Source organism: Neodiprion virginianus, chromosome 6 (genome assembly GCF_021901495.1).
Source record: "Neodiprion virginianus isolate iyNeoVirg1 chromosome 6, iyNeoVirg1.1, whole genome shotgun sequence".
In the NCBI taxonomy this organism is placed as follows: domain Eukaryota; kingdom Metazoa; phylum Arthropoda; class Insecta; order Hymenoptera; family Diprionidae; genus Neodiprion; species Neodiprion virginianus.
In genome coordinates this window covers 25,644,204-25,668,858 of record NC_060882.1, presented here as the reverse complement: position 1 = coordinate 25,668,858, position 24,655 = coordinate 25,644,204, and the positions used below count along the sequence as shown (strand labels likewise).

Below are 24,655 nucleotides of genomic sequence, written 5' to 3'. Positions count from 1 at the left end.
ATATTTGGCGATATTTGGCGATATTTTGACTCGCCTGTAATATAACTATGAGCGCGAAATGTTACCGGGAACGACGGTTCCGCCGTAACGTCGCTTACCAAGCGTTTATGTGCAACCCTCCACGAGAGCTTTATTCTTTGAAGTAACTCGCCGCTGCTCGATAGCCTTTATGTTATAATACGCGTTAGGTGAGCCTGCTCTGGATTACGGGTGCACCTTGACACAATTTTTGATTTTTTTCATTTTTATCTTTCATTTTATCCCAAGTAGACGTAATTCTTTCTTTCTTTTTATCTGTCTTCGATCAGTCACAATGTACCGACGGGCGTGCGTAATGAGGAGACTGCGAAACTGCGTTTAAGGTACAGCAAAAGTACAGTCTCACCCGATGTGTTTTAAAAAAAAATATTGTAAATAATGGAAAAAAAAAAATTAATCAGGTTAAACTCATTTCATTTTTACCCACTAATCATACAGTAATTACATGTCACACGTAGGTACTGTAACCTGATTACAACTGTGGAATATAATTAAGGTGGACATAATGTTTATATTCGTAACACATTGAATTAAATTGGATCACCTGCAATACAATAAAACGATAACGCGACTGGTCTTGAATTTAATCAAGTAGGTACCACATATGTATGCTTATATCTACCTGCCTCTGAAGGGCTTTAACGGAGAACGATAAAAGCGAATGAAGCTTGTGATCCGGCGGCGGGTCAGGTGGGAGTCGGGCGTGATAACGCGAGACGTGTGAACGAGCCGAGCGTTTCCTGGTTCTACGGTGAACGGATGAAAATGAAGAAGATGAAGATGAAAATGAAGAAAAAGAAGAGGCGCAGAGAATGAAACAAAGGCACGAGTCTTGGACAAATGGCGTCGGCGAGCCCTTCTCTTCTCCCGCACCTTACAATTAGACCCACATACGCAGGCACGCTTTAACAGATACAGGTATAGGTGCAGATCGAGGCTCCTTAAAAGGGAACCTTCCCCGAGGCTTCAGGATTAATCCGCGCGGCGTTATCCTCTCTCACACATCCGCGGCCTCCGCAACGCCCATATTATAGCACCTCTGCATTTTCTCGACCACATTTGCAATCTGGATGGGTGTGAGCACAAAGGACCCTCGGGGGCAGGGGGGGGGCAGACAGACGCAGACAGACCGTGTTCCTCGAGGAAAGGAAACCGGGAACCGGAGGGAAATACCCGCCGCACCCCGCCTCGCGCCTAGACAGGATACAGAGTCGCAAAACTGCAGTCTGCGCCTCGTTTGCTCTGCCGCATAACTACTCGAAGCTGCACCTCGTGACGTCGCAAAGTACGTTACCGATTCGCGAAAAGCTGATTCGATCCTCCTAATTCTTTAATACCACACATTGCCGCTTAGTTGTTATCATCGTATTATACGAGTACTCTGCAACCTTGTTCGTATGTTATATTTTCATGTTGCGCAAAAACTGCGGGTAGAAGAAAAATAAAATGCGAATTCCAGAAAGAAGTTGTCGTGTCGTTGCGTGTTTCTGGTATGACAATTTTCACATTACGTCGAGGAATGGTCAATCGATTCGAATAAATTGTTTAGCCTGTTGTTATAATTTTCAAATTCACCCTTCCATACACAGTTATAGACACGACGCGAGGCTGCAGCTGCCGTTTCGTATCGCGCCGCGTCGGTTTCAACGCAAGGCTCCCTTGCGCCTCGTAGTAGCGGGATACGGAAAATTGTGCGGGGGAAAATTATTACGGAGGTTAAGCAAAATTTTACACGGATATATATACTAGGTATTATGCATATTACATGTGTAGTCCGTACACGTTATGTACGGGTGTAATTTTGCCGGTGCATTTCGCACCTTCCTGTTATACTCGTACTCGCACGTCGTATACTTTATATGAATATGTATACACAGTTGTGCAAACTATTTGTATTGCTAATTCGTTGCACAGGATTTGTCTCCATGCGTACATACACAGATACGTATACGCTTATAACGTATGACGTATTATAATCTTGCCAACTATCGTTTATTATACGCAAAGTTTATGCGTGCAGTGCTACGTGATATGCCACTTGGGTGATATTAATGATACTTTATGCATGTATATATAATGTATATTATACACCTAATTGCAGCGTCTGCACACCGCGAATTAAGATAACGCCGTTTCGTTGTTTTGTTTCAACCCAACAGAGGAATGTCCACGTGTATGTGTAGTATTTGTAAGTTATAGGTGTATAGGTTATAGACGATTCGGAACGTTTGACATTCTGATCAGCGGTTATCTGCGAATGCACTTTCACATTACAGATTGCAAATCTGGATATTATTTCTACCGTACCTATTGTTTCTTCTTGTTTTGTTTTTTCCTACAGAAATTTCAGGTCACGGTATAATTAATGGAAATCTGTTTTTTGAGAGTTTCGTTTTTAAGAAACAATGGAATTTTCGATCTGAAACTCTGTATCAAATTATTAGAAAATAAAGATAATCTCTTGGAAGGGATGTAAACATCGAATAATTTTTATGTTACCGCAAATCGTTGCACGCTATGCGATATGCGAGTACGTACAACGATTGCGAGAATACAGTGTATAAATTACAACTAAAAAGATAAAAATTAAATACGAGTAAATTGTATTCAAGCCAACAGTAAGTTAGCCGCTGCAGTGATTCAAGTTTCTGTGTATCTAGAGGCTCATTCATTGTCGGTAGAGTCTCGCGTCAAATACGTTTGCACGTGCGTCGGTCTGTTTTTCAAAGCGGCAGTACACTTGTCAACAAAGTGAGAGACCTTCGCTGATGAATGGAAAGCGTTTTTTTTTTTTTTAATTTCTCCTGATCATGACTCGTAGAAGAAACTCATTGTACTTGTCATTGCAGAGAAATAAAACGACAATGGCTCTCGCAGCTGCAAATAAGGCCTTTCTTAACGATTCTGTAATTAATTAATTGGAAGATTTCGTGAACAACTACTGGTCCATATTTCATTTGTGTGCAAGAATAACAACAGCAGGAGTGTGCGTAAATGACGCAACGCTTTGCTCGTGTAAATATATAATTACTGTTTTCTGTAAGTTTGACGTACAAGCGAGAGTCATCGTGTTAAAAAATTTATTCACCAACGTCACCGTGTAGCATTCGGATGTTGATTTAACTGCGAATGATTTTTATACCTATTTCTGCACGTACGTCGAATTGAAAATCGGAATTTATACGAATCCGCCATTGTCTGGGTCCAGGCTGCAAGTGTTATACAGTTCTGGAGCATGCAGCTTTCGTTATTATACTCTCGGAACGCCGTGCGAATAGCAAACAGGCTCGTTCGCATCAGGTACGAAACACACACGCTTGCAGCGTTAATCACAGGTTCGCGGACGCGCGCGTACAGACAAGATTCCCAAAAATTTATCCTCGTCCGAGATAATGCGACGTATTCGCAGCTACAGGCGTAAATACGCCAACAATGGGTAAACAATGACGAACCAGTCGCGTCGGACTCCCTGCACTGCACACCGCTTTTGCAATTACGCAAAACACCGATCTGCGTCGGTCCTTTTACAGGAAAATCATGTGCAGTTAGAACCAGTTTCCGATAAGCAGTAGGTAGGTAGTTTCATCGAAAGGTACGAGGAAATTCGTCGCACGAATCGTCATGCCGCGAATAAATGACGGGATATACGTGTATCGGAATGAAATGTCTATAAAGAAAAAAAAAATGTTTTCGAATTTCAACTTGGGAGGAATACTGTTTTTCTTTTTTTATACACAGAATCTTTGACTCATTCGTTGTATGCGTGACCGTGAATGAACGTCTGTTTTTCTCAGTTGGAATTGATGAAATTATAAAACAAGGTATTCAGCGAGTATCCAAAATCTAAATTGCTTTTATATGTTTCGCAGAGAGAAACAGCCAGAGATTGATTCTTTACGTATGCCTCGGTTATAACCTCGAGGAAACGAAACGTAACATGTAAACAAAACAAGTAGGAAAAATCTTGGAGACAACAGATCAACATAAATCGATACAATTAGGTTACGTACGATAACAGAAATAGAAATAGAACATATTTTTATCGTGCGAGGGCGGTAACCCTTAGGTACAAAGAGCAAGCGATACATGCATTGTGAGTGAGAATTTTTACTTACTATTAACTTAACCTAAGAGAAAGAGAGAGAGAGAGAGAGAGAGAGAAATCGGAACACCTTCGTTTCAGACGTCGTACAGTGCGACTCTCACACCTTAAATCACGATCATTCAATTAAAATAGCGCAATAAATTCGCGTGAAACGCGTACCGGCGTAGTCGATGCGACTTGTAGAATTCCCCATCCATCCATCCATCCATCCACCGAGCGAGAAGCGAAGCGGGGGTTGAGAATCGCTGCGCGGCTTAAGGGGGTCGCTCTGCCTCTCATTGTCAGCCCTGAGAACAGTGAGAACCCCCGATCCATCCGAGTTCCAGGCAGAGAGTCGAAGGGCTTCGGCGCCCGCGGGGCTTCGCCGGTTTATAGTTCGCCCTCCGTCCGCCGGGGCGCAGGGGTTCGCCCCCCCCCCCCCACCTCCTTTCAACCCGAGAAAACGGTCGACGAACGGCAAGCGGCGCACAGCTGCCAGCCGACGCGAGAGACGCACCGCGACTCTGCTTGTATTACGTTGTCGTTCTCCGGTCTCTTTAGCGCGTAGAGAGTTGTGTTTTCCGTGTGTTTAATATTTATTAGAAAACTCCCCGCTCGCCGCCCCCTCCGACCACCCGCCACCCACACACACCCCCCACCCTCCCCCCTCGCCACCCCGGCAGCCACTGTTCTCAATCGACGCTCGTATGTCCGTATATCGGTGTATTTATCATTTATTTGGTATTACTATTTGATATTGATATTGATATTGTTGTTGTAACCTCCCGTGCCGCCCTCGCCACCCCCTTTTTACACCCCCCCGCTTCTCCTTCCTACGCTGCAACGTTGACGCGATGACGATACTTGACGGTTGAGCGGATTGGTCAATTAACCTGTTCACGTACGGAAACTAGTGTGTGATTCTTTGATAATACGGAGGAATAGACGCAAGGATAGAAAGAAGAAGAAAGGAAATTGATGTGAGAGTGAGTTTGGTGAGTGAAATGCGGACGATTGACCAAACGACGCAAACGGTCGGTGCATGTATTTATGATATATAAATTGGAAACGTGGGTAAAATCGTCGTAGTTTTCTTCGTTTGTTCAAAGTGTGAGATCCGGATAAGAGTATCGTCAAAGTGTGTTTTTGTGGAAACTAACGACAGCAGCTCTCAGAGTCTGTCTGTCTTCTGTGTTTTTAAACGAAGATCCTGAAATCGTTATTGATAAATAACAATTAACAGCAACGGACAGTTCACACGTATCGGCGAGGAAATAAATAATATATGAAATAAAGAAAGAAAAAGAAGTAAACAAGTGAAGTGAAATAAAGAAGGAGCCTTCGCTCGTCTTTGTTCCTCGTTTCGTTCGAGGCGAGGTAAATAAATAGTTTTTGCCGCAGCCGCGCGTCGCGTGCCGATCTTGGTTCGCCGTGTTTTCGGTCTCGCTGTGTTGTCGTTGTTGTTATCACCGTCAATTCGTACACGTGACAGCGCGAGGAACCTCGGGAGAGAACGAAGCTGCGAATCGAAGTGATACATAATCGTTTCTCACGGCGAATATCCGCCAGAAGGAGAAGGAAATTAAAAAGAAAAATATAACGATAAGGAAGAGGGAAAAGTAAAGCAGCAGCGGCGGAAGCGGCGAGGAAGAAACGCGCGTTTTGCACCGTCTTTTACTACCCCCTCCTAGGGATGTTTCCGTACACAACTTTCCCGGCCGTAGGGTAAGCAAAGCACAATGAGAGAAAATAACTGGCACACGCACGTCACGCCTCGTCCTCGTTCCTCTTCCTCTATTATTTTCGTACGCAGGTACAGAGGATCGAATCGTCTTTTGCAGTTTGATCGACGATACACGGTGTTGCTGTATTTGTTGTTTCTTTTGGTCATTTTCCTCCCTTTTTTTCTCTCTTACCGTTGGTACGAGCTGGAGGACGAACGCGTCGTGTCGTCGTGTGCCAAGCAATACTGCGTGTTTCTCAATTCGTAATTTATTGTCTTACAATGTACACTTTGTTAGAAAGTCATGTTTATCTTATTATTTACTTATTTACTTATTTTTGTTTGTTGGTTGGTTGGTTGTCGATGTCTTTCATCTTCGTCATCGTCATCGTCATGCTCGCAATGCTACATGTAACAAGCTCTCTGCCCCCGGTCTTATTTCTCATTATTTACATACGTAAATATAATTATAACGTATACCTCTTACTCGGTAATAATAGTAATAACAATAATAAATCAGCAGATTATTGTTGTTATTATATAGGTATATACTCTACCTGTGTATTGTAATAGACATAAATATGCACGCTGCATCGTTGTCTCTCTGTATATCCATGGTAACACGAATAACAAAACGTAACTTACCGGGTGGGTATTATATTATTTATCAACGATGGTGTTGTATTTTAATTACATAACAACTATCTGGGTCTTGCTCTCTGTCGTGTAACACATGTACTTAGGTGCATCTAGGTATCCGGTATACAGTTCGCACACGTCATAGACGTGTGCGCGTGTGTGTTTGTCTCTCTCCTAATATTATGCATCACGTACTGCAAGCAGAAGCAGCTATTGCCTGCGTATCCGTACACATAGTTGGCTCGCTTCGCGTAGGTGTAACGTATTTTTAACGTACATGACAAAAAAAAAAAAAAAAAAAAAACAATTCACATTAGTTGTCCATGCGAATCGAACGACGATGTTCTGGAAAGTTGTTTGTTTGATTATAAGGAAAGGTTTTTTCCTTTTTATTCTTCGCGCGAAATGGAAACTGGAACATACATGTATGTATATATATTTTCAATAAGGGAAAAGAAGAGTATTTCGTTATTTACCTAGTCGCAAATCCCCCAGCCGTCACCGTTGCATCGCATTCCACAAACTTAATTTAAACCCATCACGCGGTTCTTCGTTATGTACGTTACATATGTGTATATATATGTTACATATGTGTGTATATATATACGTGTGTGTGGTGTGTGCGTTACGTACGCATTGTACGTCTGTAAGTATTTTTCTTTCCCATCGGCACACAACGGACAGGGATCGACTTACCCTTGAAAGTCACGTTCGTTCCGATAGATTCTTCCCTTCGTTTTCTTTCTCTGCTTCCTCGGCCTTTTCTTTTTTTTTTTTTTTTTTTTTATTCTTCTTATTCCCCCCTCTCCGCCTACCTTTCTCACTCTGGTTTTTTCTCTTCTCTCCTCTCCTCTCCTCTCCTCTCGACGGGCTTACGCTATTCAACGCGTTTGTTACGCTGCGAGCAGCGAGCGAGAATATTCCAGACGTCTTTCGGTATCCGCCAATAAATACTGTACGTTTTCTACCGTTAGCTATCGTTTCACCATATACATCGTTACGTTGTATATTCTAAAAAATTAGAAAAAATCTCCCATTCGACAAAGTTTCAATATATGCATACATATATATACTATATTATCGTATAGAATACAGACGATGATTATTTATTTTTTTTTTCTTCCATTTGTGTTTTCATTCTGCTTTAAATTTCCTTCATCTTCGACGATCCTTCGTAGTTTCAAGGAACTCGCGCGAATCCCCGGAGCACGTGCGTCAGTGTGTGTGTGTATGCATGTATGTATTTACATACGCCGGCGACGAAGAAGTTGAACCCAACTCGTAGCAGCAGCAGCAGCAGCGACGGTCGATGCACGTGGTGGCTGACAGAGAGTTTCCATCTCCACACCGCGTCTGACTCTTCCTCTTTCCCCCCCCCCCCCCCCCCTATCCCGTCGCTGTTTCTTCTCCTCTCCGCTCTCTTCCCCTTCCGTCGACGAACCCCCTCCAACCCTTCGCCCTCTTCCCTCCTCCTCATCGTCCTTCTACGGATTCCCATTGTTCCGCACGCCGATGTACCTACCTACCTATCTGCCTCTCTCTCCCTCTCTCTCCCTCTCTCTCCCTCTCTTCTCTTCCTCTCCTCTCCGGGAACTGTCAAACTCATCCTCGACGCGACGCCGAGACTCACGGAACTTGTTCATGCGTTAAATATCGACCGGCCGTATGGATCGTTCGTTGTACGTACGGTAACGGGCGATACTGTATGCAGAATTCGCACGTTACACGTTGTTGCGTAGATTTTTAGTTTGTGCAGCGATCTGGTCGGTGAGGGAGGGAGGAGACACGCGACGTTGTGTTCCACACCGAAGCGTTTCTCCTACGGCTTATCTTTTACTTTAACGTCGTTGCGTGGCAAAAACGGTTTGGAGAATTGCGTAAAAATGATCGAAATATTTCGACACGGTAGGTATGCGAACGTTTGTTGTTGCGTAACGAGATTGTTGTTTAACTTTTTTCACCATTACCGTAACGAACATTTATTCAAACCCGTATGATACCTTCCGAGAAAATTTAATACCCGTAACGATAATAATCGATAGACTCGCTGAAAAAACAAAAAGAAAAGAAAAATACTTCCCTCGATACTCGACTCGAAACTCTCTCCTTTTTTTTCTTCTATTTTATCGCACGACTCCGCCTATCCGTGAAAATAATGACTTTGCTACTCGGGTTAAAATACTGTGGAGAGTTTATATAAACGCTTTGCGGTGGTCCGAACTGGACGGAAAGAAATCGTCGATCGGTCTCCTCTATTTACGGGTTCTCCGATCCGTTGTGAAGAACCAACAACTCCAACCTGCAAAATTTTAACCCAAATTGCGTACGGGCTAATAGCTGCATCGTATATACATGACCTATGTACAGGCTTACACACACGTGTACAACAATGTAACATAGAAGAGGAAAGGTAGTTTCATTTTCGTACCAAAGGAAAGTTTTTCTCGCTACGTTAACAAAAAGTCGTTGTATTCTCCGTTTGTCTTTGTAGGTCAAACGGTTAAAAGCACCCATAAGCCCGGCAGAGAGGCAGCTTTTTCTATCCGGAATCGTGCATCTATATCCCTCTCACCCCCGAAACTCCCTTTTTTCTCTTTCTCTTCTCTATTATCTTCCACCTTATTTTTTATCTTTTCTTACAATTATTTTTCTCTACGCAGACGCGCTTCCATCATCTGTGCACAGACGGGCAAGTTTTCCGAAAGTTCTTGAAGCTGATAGATATACAAGTATTACAACATCTACGAACGACGGACAACGTTCGAGTTGCAGGAGAAAAGTAAAGTCAATCGATAAAGTTGGGTCGAAATCGAAGGAAAAATTGGTACAGTTTGGAGTGAAATATAAAAAATTGGAAATTCTACGACTCTCGCGAGACTCCGGGGGGACTTTGAAGGATCGGCATATACATGTATACTCTGTTCCTCGTGTACGTATTTTATATGCGTACTTATTACGAGAGAAACCGAGCTCGTTGCTTCTCTCTCGCATGGAGAGTACAAACGAGTTGTATACCCTATTATTCGATCGCGATTTATTTTCAAAAGTCGACAAAAACACCGACGCGAGGTGAAAAACGTTACGTTTAGATCCATACCCACTCAACGTCGAAGAAACGTACGTGTATGTAAAACTTTGAGGAACGGTACGATAAAGTTTTGCAATCGTTTGACGAAAATCACTCCACCGTGAACTCGTAGCTGGTATATTTGAAAGGTTAATTACTTAACCTGCGACGTGAAATTCTTTCGCATTACCGACGCGTTTGTCGAAGATTGTAATGCACGCCTTATCCGCGGGCTATCATTACCCGTGAAAGTGTCCGTTTACGGTATTTAACTCGGCTATATACGTGCTTGCGTTATTGTACTTGCGATTAGTCCCTGACTTGGAATACGCTTTTGATAATTTTTTCTATTTTCGAATAGATAGAAAGCAGACTGCGGGGAAATGCAGTACTGTGCGTACGTGATAATAGTAATATCGAATCGCGTACGAGGAGATGTTGTTCGCGAGTTCACATCGCTAACTGGTTTTTCGATTTTTGGTATCGCAATGAAACTGAAACATGCGGAATATACAGGGTTGCACAATTGTCGTGTACTACGCTACACCGTCGACACATTTGCGTCCTCCCGCAGGGTGCGTATAATCGGTTTTGCAGATCATTTATGTGAGCTGTTCCCGCTTAGGCGTATACACGATTTTGTACTAAAAGCTTCGCGCCGTGCTAATAATCGCAATAAACGCATGCCGTGTACGATCGTAACCAGTGATAATAACAGTAACAATAATAATAATTGTAATACAACCAAGTTAAATAAGATATAAAAGAACGAGAAGAATTCTTACAACCTCGGAAGGAAAAAGTTGTTTTCTTCTTCTTTTCGCGCGACGCTTTATTAATGATACTTTGCAAAGATCTTCAACACGAACGGTTTTCCCAGGAAATGAAATAACAAAATGAAAAAAAGGAACAAACGAACAACTTAATACCAAATAGGTTTTCGCCCGTAGGTTGGCTATTTTCTTTATTTTGCCTTATCATCGTCGTTTGTCGATAATTACTCAAAATCATGGTTAAAAGGCTTTCGAAATTCTCAATCGTTTCATCGACGATTTCAGCATAATCGTATATTACACTCTAGTAATATTCTTTATTCCGAGCAACTAAATCCCATTCGAAAACTTTCCAAATTACAAGGTTTACGATCGCGCTTGTGTGGCTAGCTGCTAAGCAAAGTTCGGAAAACTGGTAAAGAAATTTCGAACATTATTAATACCTCGTCATAATCTTAATGCTAGCGAGAATCAGCTGCAGATATATTTACACGGGGCGTTTCGCTCAACTTTCTTGACTTTTTGCCAATCACCGGACTGCAGGCACAACTGCAAACTATACAAATAATTTCTCAACCGATTTCAACAATTAGTGTCTTACTGCTTATCGGAAGAGAAAAGGAAACCGTTAAAAAAAGTGCGAGTTTTCGCTCGCTCTGTCGATACAATCGCCGCTCCGCTGTTCCTTCGAATAAATTTTAATCCGGTAAACCAAGGCCTGTACCTCAAAAATTTGGAAGTGGATGCTAACTTGATTTTCATTTTCGCTTTATACGGAAGAATCTTGTTATACGCAAATTTGCAGGATCCGTGAAATTGCGAAAATTAACCAGAAATTAAGGTAGTTATAGTTTTACGCGATTATTTCATCACAGGTAAGGAATGTGGAAAAAAGCGTCGTAACGAAGTTGTAGAGTTGAAATTTCTGCGTCGAAGAATATCTTCGGAAATTAATTTTTTACCCAGCATTCACGCAAATTTTCATCTTTTTTCATTCACTTTCACGATTTCTCGGATATTTTTTATCCTGCAAATGTTGCAGTACAGTATTCTTCGGTATAAAACGAAGATAAAAATCAAGCTTCCAGCCGCTTCCAAATTTCCGAGTTTCAGATCTCAGTTCACTCACGGAAAGTAAAATATTTTAGCTTTTTCTTGGGTCAAATTTACAGCAATTGTGGCAAGATTCACATATCCGACGACAAGTATAACAAAACTCACAAAACCAATAGCAAGCGTCGCAACATACTCAGATCTGCTACAATCGACGTAAATTTGACTCCGAATATAACAATTTCCGTCCATATATTCACCACGACAGAAGTAAAATCATCTGCAATGACATTTTTTTCCCGTTCAATGCCGGATCGTTTCGGAGATGCACTCGCGCGACGATTCGCGACTCGCTTCTCTCTCGTCTCGGGAACGCTCCGGACGGACGGTGTACTTATACAGTCATAAGCCGGTTGTTTTTCCTCCATTTCTGATCCCCGTCGTTGGCCTCCAAAACGGTGGTTGGCCTCTGCTCGGTGGTCGGGAGCGATCGAGACTTTTGGAGAGATGAAAAATTCGCGAGGCGGGGCGGGGGGGGGGGGGAAGAGAAGAGCCTCGTTTCTCGCCGGATCTCGATCATCCTCCTCTCCTCGGCTCTGCAGCGTCGCGGCGGCGGCGTCGCCGTCTCGTCTTCCCTCTCGCTCTCCTCCCTCCTCTTCCTCTTCCTCCTCCTCCTCGTCCTCGTCCTCGTCCTCATCCTCCTCCTCGGGCGACGCCAAGGCCAGGCCATTCGTTTACCTCACGTACCATTTTTACTTTTCACTTTTTATTCTCGCGGTCATTTCTTTCTCGTCTCATTGTTCCGCTCCACCGACCCGGCTGCCTTCCTTGCCTCTCGGCACGACGCTGTACAGGATCTAATACTGCTTCTCGGCCTTTTTAGCTCTGGGTCTCGACGACGCGGAATAACCACCGATTTCAGACGCGCCTTCTCGGCTCACGATCACTGCCCTCTCTGAAATTTTTCCCTGCATCGGTGATTAGTTTGTTCAGAATATTCCGTGAAATTCACCAGCCTTTCTTTGGAAAATTTCTCCAAATTTGACTCAAATTTTATTCGTATCTCGTGAAAAGGGAATCGTGAACGGAATTCGAGCACTTTATTTTTGTAGGTAATCTTGTTTTTACTTCTGGACTTTATTTCTTTGATAGTAAGAGTTTGTTTAGATACTTTTGAAAAAGTCCAAAATCGAATCACATCTTTTTTCATCTCGTTTAAAACACCTTCAAACATGTGCATTTTTGTTATATATGTATAAACGTAAATACTTATCTTCACGTATTATTGTCTATTTCTCAAATTGAGATATAATTTTGGCCGAAACGTTGTTAACGGTAAGTTGAATTTCGACCGACGATGAATACATCGAATGAAGGTTTACAAATTCTACGACACACAAGATACGTGTATCAGAAAAATAATTCATTCAACGTTCACAATTCGGTGAAATTTGAATATCTTCACCCTGCCAAGGTGGGTTGAATTTAAAAAATTGAAATCCATCTTTTTCTCATATTCTTCGTGTTTCTGTTTTGTCGCAATACACGTATGCCGGGTTTCACCTGTCTCGCGAGGGGGAAAAAAGCCAGTTTGCAGAAAAGGAGAAAATGCGAGAGGGAAAAAAACGTATCGAAAAAACGAAATGACAAATAAGGCAAAACTAACGCGTGACGCAACATCGGCGCGGATTACGCGTAAGGATAGACGGTTTTTCTTCCGGGCTTACGTATAATATCGGTCACGAGAATGGAACGGAACCGTTGCGGGAAGATTATTTCCAACCGCGTACATTCCCGTCGTTTGATGTTTCAACACGGTGTATACCTACATAATATACAATATGTAGGCACATAGAACGCATAGGTATGAACGTACAGATCCAGGTTTTCATTCAACGCGGCTACGCGACAAGTACGTTATTTTTTACCTCGTTCTTACGCTATTTTCTTCTTTTTTTACCCCCCCCCCCCTCCTTCAATTATTACGGATACACTTCTAACAAAGAAAAATCTATACCATATCTTTATATGTACAATATTACATATATATATATATATACATGTATGTAATATACAATGTAGAATATTCACGGCAACTCTTGCGGAACATTTAGAAACGGCCACACGGTTCGTCTGATCGCCGATTAGATCGTGTGTTAAACTAAGCAATAAAACAAAATCTATCACACGTATCTAATCAATTATGTAGGATGTAAAATTAATTTACTACTCATGTAATTATCGTATACGGTAGGAAATACGATTTATTATCATGCGTATGGAGACCACGTAACGTTTAAGTTTATTTATTGATACGTGAAGTTCCGGGCTACTTGTTGAATGAATTTTTGTTAATATCTTCTTTTTTTGTTGATTAGCCTAAATTGACTAGCCTGTAGGAAATTTTTCTGTGCAATGTAATGACACAATGTAACAACGCTGGGCGGATTATGGAAAGATTTTTTTTTAATCAGATGACGTATATCCGAGTTTAACCCAGTTCTTAAACTTCTTTAACAAGCGTTGGTTAAACGTGTGTGTGTGTGTGTATGTTTAGAACGTAGATCATTATACGAGGTAAAAGGTTTGGTTGCATAATAAAGCTTCCATACCGTGTTATAAATAAAACTTTACGATTTTTCTCCCCTATTTGTTTTTTCATTTTGCCAGGGGTGTGTTTTTATCTTCCTTCTTCTGTTTGAAACGCCCTAGGCGAAAATAATCTTGAACGGGACATTTTCAGGTGCAACTCTTATCGTCTTTTTTTTGTTTTATACTCGAGGAATAGAAACTCAAAACCTTACGACGACAATTTCTCACTGTTACGTATATATTAGCCATTGTTCGATTGAAAGCGGGTGAATAAACATGAATAAATAGAGAGTTAAAGAGAGAGAGAGAGAAAGAGAAATGCGCAAATTCGTCCAAAATCGCTAACCGGTGCGGTTTTGCAACATTCACTGTAATTTATATAATTGCATAATTTTGGAAAGTGGATGTTTGGCGAAGTGGTGCGGATGAAAAAAATTTGCCATTTTTGTCTACCGTATCCTATAAACGCGGAGTTACTCTGCAATGGTCGATTACATCTTGTCCGTCTGGGTCGCGAGTTTCTCATCCGATAAAACCACATTTTATCATCGCACAAGGAGCTGCAGACTACTTTCGCTGCTGCTGCTGCTGCTGCTGCCGCTGCTGCTACGCCTGATGCTGAGATCTGTTCGAGGCAGCAGGTATAACATTCCATTCCCAAGTCGAGAATTACAAACACGAACGGACTTTTACTCCCTGTCCCAAAACGCAGTCTCCGATCTTCCGGATCACTCGATTTTACTCCTCTCGTTTACCCATTTTAGTCAATTCTTTTTTGGTTCTTTTCCATGTATTTGTTTATTGAAATTCTCAGTTTTGGGACATTGAAAATTCAAGTGTGTTCAAACTTTTCGCACTTTGGCGACAAAATTTTTTCACACGTAATAATAAGGATATGGAAAAACAGAATGTAACAAGATTTCAAGCAATATACGAGAACGGAGGAGTTGAGTAAAATTTTGATGAAAAATTACGAGTTTTTTAAAGATCTTTACAAACTGAAGCGTATCTTGTCTCTGTTTCTTGTACGTACGCATTATCGAGTTTGATTTAATAATATCGACGTCGATGAGGTAAATCGAATTGAGATCCACTGACCGTGGGGGCAATCCAGCAAAACGATGGGTTCTTCGCTCTCGGGAGGAATATGGATGCGTGGGTGTTCGTGTTGCTTGCAGACTGTAAGAGGCTGTGTGTTTTTGAGGGTCCGTAGATCAGGAATGCCTCCGTCATGCCCGCAAAACTACCCTCGCCTTCCCTGAACGGGAACACGCTCTTTTTTTTTTTTCTTCTCTTCTCATTCTCCTCTTTGACTTTCATCCCTCACGAGAGTCTATAATAAGCATGGCCGCCGTACAAGGAAGATGGAAGTCCGGGTGAACTGCCTCAAAAACCTTTTTCAGCTATAGATATGGATCGATGAGCGAATGGATGGATGGATGTTTGATTTCATGCGTATCCTTGCGCCGTGAAATATCGGTCCAAATATCTAATTCAAGTTGTACAACAGTCTCTTTTTATTTTCTAAAAATTCTCATCGCCTTTTAATAGGGTTGAAATTCGAGAGTGACGTCAACGTAACGAATTACCAAGCATTGGAAAATAAAATCACTACTTTCCAACTTTATATATATCGTTTCCGAAAGAGTTTAAGTTCAAAATTTCGAGGAAAATGATTTTCCGCATAAAAATCCTCCATGGTTACGTTAATCTTATTACGAACTTTGATCTCGCGTCTTTAAAACATTTTTTTAATTCTCACGTAGTCAGTCGAATCTTACAAGTCTAGTATAGAAAATGAATTTTGGTAGAATAAATAATTTCATTCGTATTAAATAGTTTCCTCGTTTTTCTTTGTTTCTTTTCTTCTTTGCTCTCCTTCTTTCTCATCCTCAGAGATGAGAACCGCTGGTGGTGGTGAAGCCGTGATGCCGCGTTTGCTTGTTCCGCGGCGCCCTGCAGCGGGACGATAAAGTCTGGAAGCAGCAGGGGTGGGACGACGACGATGGTGGGGTTGTGCTTGGCGTCACCGAGGCACGAGGAAGATCCTCAGCCTCTCTTTATACGCGGGCAATATCCTTCCCTCCCTCTTTTTTAAACAAGGCACCTCCTTATTTGTCTTCTTTACTCACCACCCCCGGGCTTTTAGAACTTCCTCTTCTTCTTCGTCTGCTTCTTCTTCTGCCTCCTCTTCTTCCTCTTCTTCTTCCTCTTCTTCTTCTCCTCCTTCGTGTATACAAACTTTGTATGCATGTAGAAGAAACACACACACACACACACACACATGCCGTGTAGGTATTCGAATCAAGTCTGTACATCTTCTTTCCTCATTCGTTTATTCATTCATTTATTTATTTATTTATTTATTTATTTATTTATTTATTACGAACCTGCTTGATCGTAGTCGAATTCTTTGTTGTCGTTTACCCCGACATCGTACAACTTGCCACCTTGTACTTCTCGTTGTAACTTCACTCGCTCGTTATAACGTAGCGCGTACGTTAATGACATCGAGTCGTCTCTCGTGTATGCTCTTCTTCTCGTCAGTTTGAAACGAGGAGACGAGAGACGAATGTGCGTGCAGTAACTTCATATTCTTCGTTGTTTCTTTTCCCAGACCTGCAAGTCGAATCGTTTCACGTCCTCTTGCATTGTTGTACCATTGTTATTATCGTCATTGAAATTAATACTCTTGTCGTCACCGTCGTACCGTTGATGAAATTTCAACCCCCGTCGGGTTATTGTTGTCTGTTGGATAAAAATTTGGAAAATTTGAAGTTAATCGGATGATAAAAGAGAGCGATTGTAACCATCGAGAGATTAGTCGGTTTTTTTTCTTTTTACAGATTCATTTGTGAAAAATTAACGATAATCGTACGTCGTACATTATTACCGAGTATCAAATGTTATTTCGAAAGATTTCCGCCTTACGTTGCATCGTCAACTTTACTTCACCTCTTTAGAGAGAAAGAAGAGTGTCTGAACAAATTCGACGATGCAAGATCCATCGATCGTTAATTTTTGGCAACTACTTTTCAACCATGTGAAGATACGGGATCAAATTACGCCAAATTTCGTATATCCCGTACTCTCGTAAAATAGAATTATAAATAATAGGAAGTGCAATTTAGACTTCCGGTTGCAGTAAAAGCAGCAGCAGCAGCAGCGGCAAACGTGCTCTCGTATAAGAGGGTGCCTCGTGCCCCCCTAAAAACCAGCATTGTTCTCGGTTGAACGGGGCTTTGTCGAGACACCTGGTGGATTCGAACTCCCCGGAGTGGCTGGTCCGGAACCCCGATGGCCTGGGATCCTCGACCTCGTCTCGAACCCATAAACCCCCCAATTTATTTTCATTTTGGTACGGCTACCGTGAAAAGTTCCAGGGGAAAGCGGTGTCGCCGCAATATTGGACGTTTGAATAACGTTGGGATTGTAAGAATAATATTTGCCACAAGTTGATTATAAAATGAAATAAGAAGCAACGTGGATAAAGTTTCTGTAATAACTATAGTTATGTGGTGTAATACATGTATAGTGCACGTATCGTTGGTAGGCTTGAACCGTTATATCTCTTAATACTTTTGCAAAAAGATTGGCGAAAATTTTTAACGTGTCTACGCGGTGCCGCTGTTGCCGCTATTTTGCTGCGACGGAGTTTCGCCCTCGATGTGCATCGCGACGTACGCGGTATAAGAAGAATAACCTGTTTTAAGACCCGTCGTAAAACTCCACCAAGAGGCTGTGGCCTCTGAATTATAAATAAATTTACCATCGGTTATAACGTATTTGTTTGTACAAACGCTTGCTTCCAGCTGATCATAATTTGTAGCGTAGGCGACACGATTGAATATATCGATAAATTTTTCTGTTCAACATTGTAACGTTGAAAATGCTAAAAAGTCGCAACTTTGACTCGGCTTTGTGCTATTTAATTTTATACTCACCTTGAAAATTGTACAAAAATCAGAAACGATTTGTCGCTAACGTTGTTTCTTTTTCTCACCAGTTTGCGATCTTTATCGTATAACAGTCGTTAAAAATCTTTGCCTTTGTGCGGTTTCGTGCGAAATCAGTTTACGTAGGCTGTAGGGTTTGGTCGTATAGCAGGAACGGCGGATTTGTCGGGTGCAGGCTGGGAACGACAGCTGCAAGCTTTTCACAACAAACGACAGCAACAGCAGCGGCAACAGCGATGTGGGTATAGTTGTAAAGTCGAAGCCGGTCGGATAACTAAACGCCTGGTCAAAAGGCACGGCGCTGTGTTGCGCTCGACGTGTTTATCGGTACTTTGGGACAAAACGTCGAATGACTAACGAGACGACACGCGTTACGTCTGCGTCATACGCGTATTTCGTATTGTATCGGCATTTTTAATTACTGTAACCATCGGTGCGAAAATCTAGTCCCGTGGTATTCTCTGCGTCATTTGCATGGCGATAAAGGATTCGATCCTCATTTTTCTCGATTAGTTTTGCTGAAAACTCTGAGAGATGTGATTTTTTTTCATATGTATTGTTTAGGAACTGGTAATTAATTGTACAGGGGAAAAAGAGAGGGATATTTACCAGTCTTAGTTATAGTCGATAAATAAATTTACTTTTGCATGTTCTCGCAAACGAAGAAAGCTACAAGAAAGAAAGAAAGAAAGAAAGAAAGTAATTAATTTCCTCGCGAAAGCGAATTATAATGAGCGTATAATACGAAAGTTGTGTATATGGGTAGGCATGTATATAATACATAGGTACGTATATGTTTACGTTTTCTCTCTTTCTCTATTTCTCCCTGCTTTTTCGACTCCGTTAATGTTGCCACGGGCCGTTTGAGGGATAGAGAGGTTCTTGCGAATACATACTTACTTACATGCATATTAAGATGCAAGACTGTATGAAAAGAAACGACGATTTTTTTTTTTTTTTTATTTCAAAATTCACGTTGAAAATATTGTTTGAAAATGACAAAAAAAAGATGCTGTCCAAGTTTCAGCTCTTGTTATTTTAACATTTAGAGGTGCATCATCGCGACTTTCTATTTCCCACTCAAATGACACGGGAAATTTTGTATTTTTTTTATTTTTTTTACCCTGTAATTTTATAACTCGTCAACGCTCGTGTACCGACAAGACCAGAACGTGTAATTTGTGTACGGAATTGAACGTTCTACAAAAAAAGGTCTTTTTCCATCATTTTGTGATAAATTTACTCTTTTAAAAGTTATTTAAGATCAAAAAGCATTTATTCACCTTAGATAACGTTTTAAAGAGTAGATTTATTATGAAATGATTTTATTGATACAATCTAATGTATAATATATAGAACCGTGTAGTAGCTGGGAAAGAAGAAAGCGGAGTTTTGCAGGGTGCATGTATACTGTGTATATATATATATATATCTGAAGTCTCTGCCGTTAAGTCGAAAAGTTGAAAAGATCCGTTATCGGTTTTCAAAGCTACTCCTTTTAATCTGCTAATGGTGTGTGTATATATATATATATGTACACCTTGTGCCTTCAGAGTTCCTTCATGCTCCCTGTACATTCTACTAATTCTCTCCTGCTGCAACATACCACGGTACTTTTACATATTTTCAAACGTTATATACATACATATATATACAATCTCATCCTCTCTACCCTCTTGAATCTCGAGATGAATAGCCGCATTATCTTCGTGCATGGCCAGGACCGATCTCGTATAACAGAGTGCATAGGTATGCACATTTTCGTGTTTATATATATATATATACATACATACAATATACATGCATGGAGGAAGACGAAAGCTGAAGAAACTGAAAAGAGGGAGGGAAATCGAAATGGTCTCCGTCTGAGTCGCGACTTTGGCGCTGGAAGGTCCAAATCATTTCCAACTACGAACAAATATCTTCGTCTGGAGTCCCTTTTCTCTGTACGCGATAACAGTGACGGTTCAAGATTTCGACGTGCCGCACGAGGGGAAGAAAAATGAAGACAATCCTTTTTTCCTTGTCTCTGTCTCTCTTTATCTCGCTCTGTCGTTGCAAAGAGCTTAACTGCAAGCTATATATTTTTCCGTGACCATACCCGTATCGGTCTCGTCATTTTCGTTGTCGTTATTTTTTTTTTTTTTACCCTTCTTTTCCTTGATGTATTTTCGAAACGGCGGGCAAAGCCTGCGGGAGTTTCCGAGGGATCAACCACCTGTACATATTTACCCATGCGTTGTAATAATACACGAGTGGGTGCTGCAGTATCGCATATGCGCATTACACGTACCCTATAAAATAGGGAATGACGGATATAATGTGTACGGGTATGTCTTGATAGTAATGCATGTAGTTCGATACATGATATAAAGAACGTAAGGAAGGATGGAGGATATTTGCAAGAATTGCTGACGACGGCGATTCGGTTTATCAAAGTCAATCCTTGTCCACGAGTAGGTAAAACCCCGTCGAGAGAGTTCGCGAATACACTCTATTTTTGCGTTGGATGAACATGATCGAAATACAGGTATTGCAGGTACTTTGTACACACTCGAATTCTTGTTCTTATTTTTTTTTTTATTCCATTTTCTTTCGCTTCTCTCATCCTTTGTAATGGTGATTGGATTTTCTTTCTTATATTTACCTTTATTCTTTTCAATTCAATTTGTTCCACTTTTCCACCCCCCCTCCCCCCCCCCCTCCATGTTACTTACGTTTCTTTGTATCTAATTGGCTGTGCATAATGATCAGAGGACGGTTTTTGCGTGTATATTTATTATTAAAAAAAAAACAGTAAATGCACGGGGGGAGGGGGAAGAAACCTGGAGGTCTTATAAATTTGATCTTTGTTTCGTACAGACGTATCATTATACATTACGTTATATTATAAAACGAAATGACAACGACAAATGTGGTTTGAATTGATTTTTTCGAAGTACAAAGAAACTCGCGGCGTTATATCGTTGCGGATGAATTTCATCAACGTTACGTAACAATATTCTTGATATTCGCGCTTTTTCTTCCTATTCTTGAAATTCCTTGGGAATTTCCCAGCCGGTCTCGTCCTCCCCAATCTCGTCAGTCTCGTTACCATCCGCGTCGAGCATCGGCTCGTTTCGCATCAGGCGGTATCTGTTGTCGAGGTGAATCGCCGGTTGCCAATTGTGCGTGTTCATCAGCTGGGCGGAGAAAGGAAAAAATCAACGATAAGAAAAATTGAAAAAATCGCATCAAGCGATATTGATCGGGTGAAAAATTTATAAGGAAAAAGGGAAAGAAAAAGAAAAAAAAAACATGGCGTAACATCGTCGTTCTCATTAGGTACAGAAATGTATACAATCGCACGCTTTAACACACGATGAATTCGCAAAAAGAAATTTATTCAAAATTCGCACCGCGTACCGCATGTATATATTATATATACACGGCTTATAAGCTTACACGGCCATGTACGTTATATTATACGTATATATATATATATATGTATATATATATAACCACTCTCGGGGTTTTAGTCGAACGAATATTCATGGCGTTGCGTTCGTTCGATCGATCGTTGTTACAATCTACTTGTATGTATAATATGCGTTATACGGGTATGACATGTTTTTTATATTTACACCAGGCACTGCACGAATATGTGGGAGGTGTTTTATTTTAGGACTTTGGACACACGCACTGCAGCGATGACGCATTTTTATTAATAATAGTAATATCATATTTCGAGTTTGAATGACAGGGAGGAGGAAAGGTTTCAATTTTAAAATTAACTCAACATTGAATAAAATTAAAATAATGAAAAAACAATCGGCTTGGAAGGATATAACGAATACATATGTATGCCTATGTACGCGTATACCTGTGTAGAGAGAGAAAAGTGGAGTAATCCAATTTAACGTGGCTAAATATTAAAATCTCATCGGGCCGCAGTGAGAGGGAGAGAGAGAGAGGTTAGGATAATTTTTTTTTTTATTCTTCTGGAAGAACAGAAGATGCTGGGCATGAAAAAATTGGAATATATATATATATGTACATATTTATACATAGCTACATTTGTATAAAAGAATAACGCGAGATGAAGAAATAAGGATAAAACAGCTTGCAGGGAAAATTGAAAACGAGGAAAAATAATGGTAATAATAATGTTTAATAATCTAAGAGAAAATTTCACTCTTTGCGAGAGGCTGTAGCGCTTTTCATATTCTATGCATATAAGATTATCTCTATACTATAATTTATATATATATACATATATGTATAATTTATTAAAGGTTATGCTGAGAACTTTTTTCCCTACCCATTTTTTTTTTAATTCCATTTATTATTTTTTCTTGCTACTGCTGCTGCTGTATCTGAATCTTATAATCTTGTATTATACCTTCGATTTTTCCTCTTGCATAATGAGCGAAAATCAACAGTTTCTATCCGTGCTTCTTTCGTTTTTTTTTTTTTTTTCTAATGGCCTGCGTACTTCCTAATTTTGGAGAACAAATATCGATTGTTCGATAAATTTTCATATTTTATATACCGTAGGTGATCATTAAATTTCATTCTTGACTCAACCTTTAGAAAACGAGTAATATAAATTTTGACCCAGTGTAACATTCTTTTGCTCGCGTACGTTCCGATGTTTTTTTTTTTCTCCTTCTTTTCAACGAAAGTGAAGAAATTTTATGTTTTGCGAAGAAATGAAAAATTCATTATTCCCCCCCCCTCCTCCCCTCCCCCTCACTCTCTGTCTCTCTCTTTTTCTCCAACTCCGTCTCTTGTAATCGAGACAATCTCGTTACCTCTCAGCTTCTGTGCTTCATCCCTAATCACATTTTATGTAACGAGCTATGCGAAGTCGGGAGTGGGAGGAACGAGAAGCGGAGGAGGGAAAAATACGCGCTCGTTAAACGCGAGAAAAAGTTTGCGCAAAAGGACAGGAGAAATATAGACGACGCGTTATGTATGTACAAATCTGCACGTATGATGTATAATATCATTATTATTGTAACGATAAATTTCAAATTAACGAATCGTACGACGGAATTCACGGACATTGAAAATTTGCCGCGAAAATGAAAAGAAATTGACTTAAATGAAGGATTATCTGAAAAATAGGAAAGAAATAGAAACTTGTAATCTGAAATCAGCGAAAGCTGAATCAATTTCGCGTAATCTGTAACCTCGCAACGAGTTACCCTAATGGAATACCTATAGACGAATAACTTCGTTTCCTATATTCGATCTCGTTCGTTGTTTGAAAATCTATTATAAAATCATCGTCGCCGTATCGAAACGATTCGTCGTTGGAATTTGGAAAGATTCAAACCGATATTTGTTTAGGGGTATTTTTTTCTTTCTTTTTTTTTCTTGGCCGCAAGAGAATCGAGCTGCGATAAGCCACGATTTTTGTGAATTTATAGAAATGGCATAGATTTGGTCGAGGTATAATCGTGAAGTTGGTTCGGTGCTTGGTACAGCTTTTGTGCCAGGTGCGTGGCTGGCTGTTCCTGCGGAGTTTTACCCGGTGGTATAAGGCACCTCTTGTGCCTACCTGGGAAACGGCGACGTCTCTACCTCGACGTTCCCTGCTCTCCTACCAATATACAAGAACCACGTCAGCAGGGCGTACCAACCTAAACGTTTCAAACTTTGCCTCTGGGATGCGTGATCCTTACGAACGCGGACACGCACATCCACCCCCACCATCCCCGGCTTGTGCTTGAGATTCAACGGCAACGCGTCGCTTTCCGCATTTATGCCCGGCAAGAAGTTATACTAAATTACGGTCATGCGATCCCATCTTTTCTTTCCCCGTTTCAATTGTATATATTTTTATCTTATGGGACAAGTTTTTATTTATTATTCTCGCTGCCTACTACCTTAGTTATTATTGTAACCGACCTCCTCTGCGGTCACGAATGGCAATCGTTTTTACCCTCGCCTTGCTGTAATCTTCGATTCGCTGTTACGTGTTCGCATACGCACACACACATTATGTATGCATGTATATACCAATCCTGAATATCGTGCGAAAGGTGTAGAATTTCTCATCAATCATTTCCTTATTCGCTTTATTATCAATCCAGGGGTTATCATGCTCACACTTGTGCACCGGATTCGTCATTTCTTCATATTATATATATATATAGGTAAAAATTCTCCAAGTTTCTTTTTGTGGATATTATTATACCTTCAAAAATATACCGGGGATAGGTAAACTTGTTGGTAAAAAGTTTGGCTGCTACGTGAAGTTGACTTTGTGCACTGTTTCTTATCGTTCTTCCTTTTCTCCGTATTATTATTACTATTATTATTATTATTATTATTGTTATTTGATTTCAACAAAGTTTCACACTTTTGCAAAAGGGTATAAATTTTTCACCCACGTGCAACGCGGAGCGATTCACGATCCTCGTTACAAAGACGCGTTGATATTCGATTGCCTTTGTTAAAGGATGCGTGACGTTCTTACTCGCGGTGTTGCGACTTTTTATCAGCTTCAACTTCGCAGAGGAGCCCAGCAACACGGCGCTCTCGGAATAAGCGGCTTAACCTCCGCTCTGATCCTCCTCCTCCTCGTCCTCCTCCTTACAGGCGGTGCTTCCACTCCACCATTTTCAGAAACCCCCTGACGCTTCATCTTCCACCCTCCGAACGATGATTATTTCAGGCTTTCTCGCTACGCGTACCGTCTGATCCGACAGACTTCCATACTATCCGACATGCTGCTGCCTT

General features: G+C 40.9%; 1 protein-coding gene across 6 annotated transcripts in view; it reads left to right on the top strand.

Moving 5' to 3' along the window:
* LOC124306756 (RNA-binding protein Musashi homolog 2-like) overlaps positions 1-24,655 on the top strand; it is a 135,051-nt gene that overhangs the window by 71,440 nt on the left and 38,956 nt on the right. For 2 of the 6 annotated variants that reach the window (XM_046767724.1, XM_046767727.1), the window contains exon 1: positions 4,614-5,848. The exons of the other annotated variants lie outside the window; for them this stretch is intronic. In XM_046767724.1, coding sequence (XP_046623680.1) covers positions 5,817-5,848 — 32 coding nt within the window. In that variant the 5' untranslated portion in view covers positions 4,614-5,816. Of the gene's footprint in view, positions 1-4,613; positions 5,849-24,655 lie in introns of those variants that run through there. 6 annotated transcript variants of the gene reach the window in all.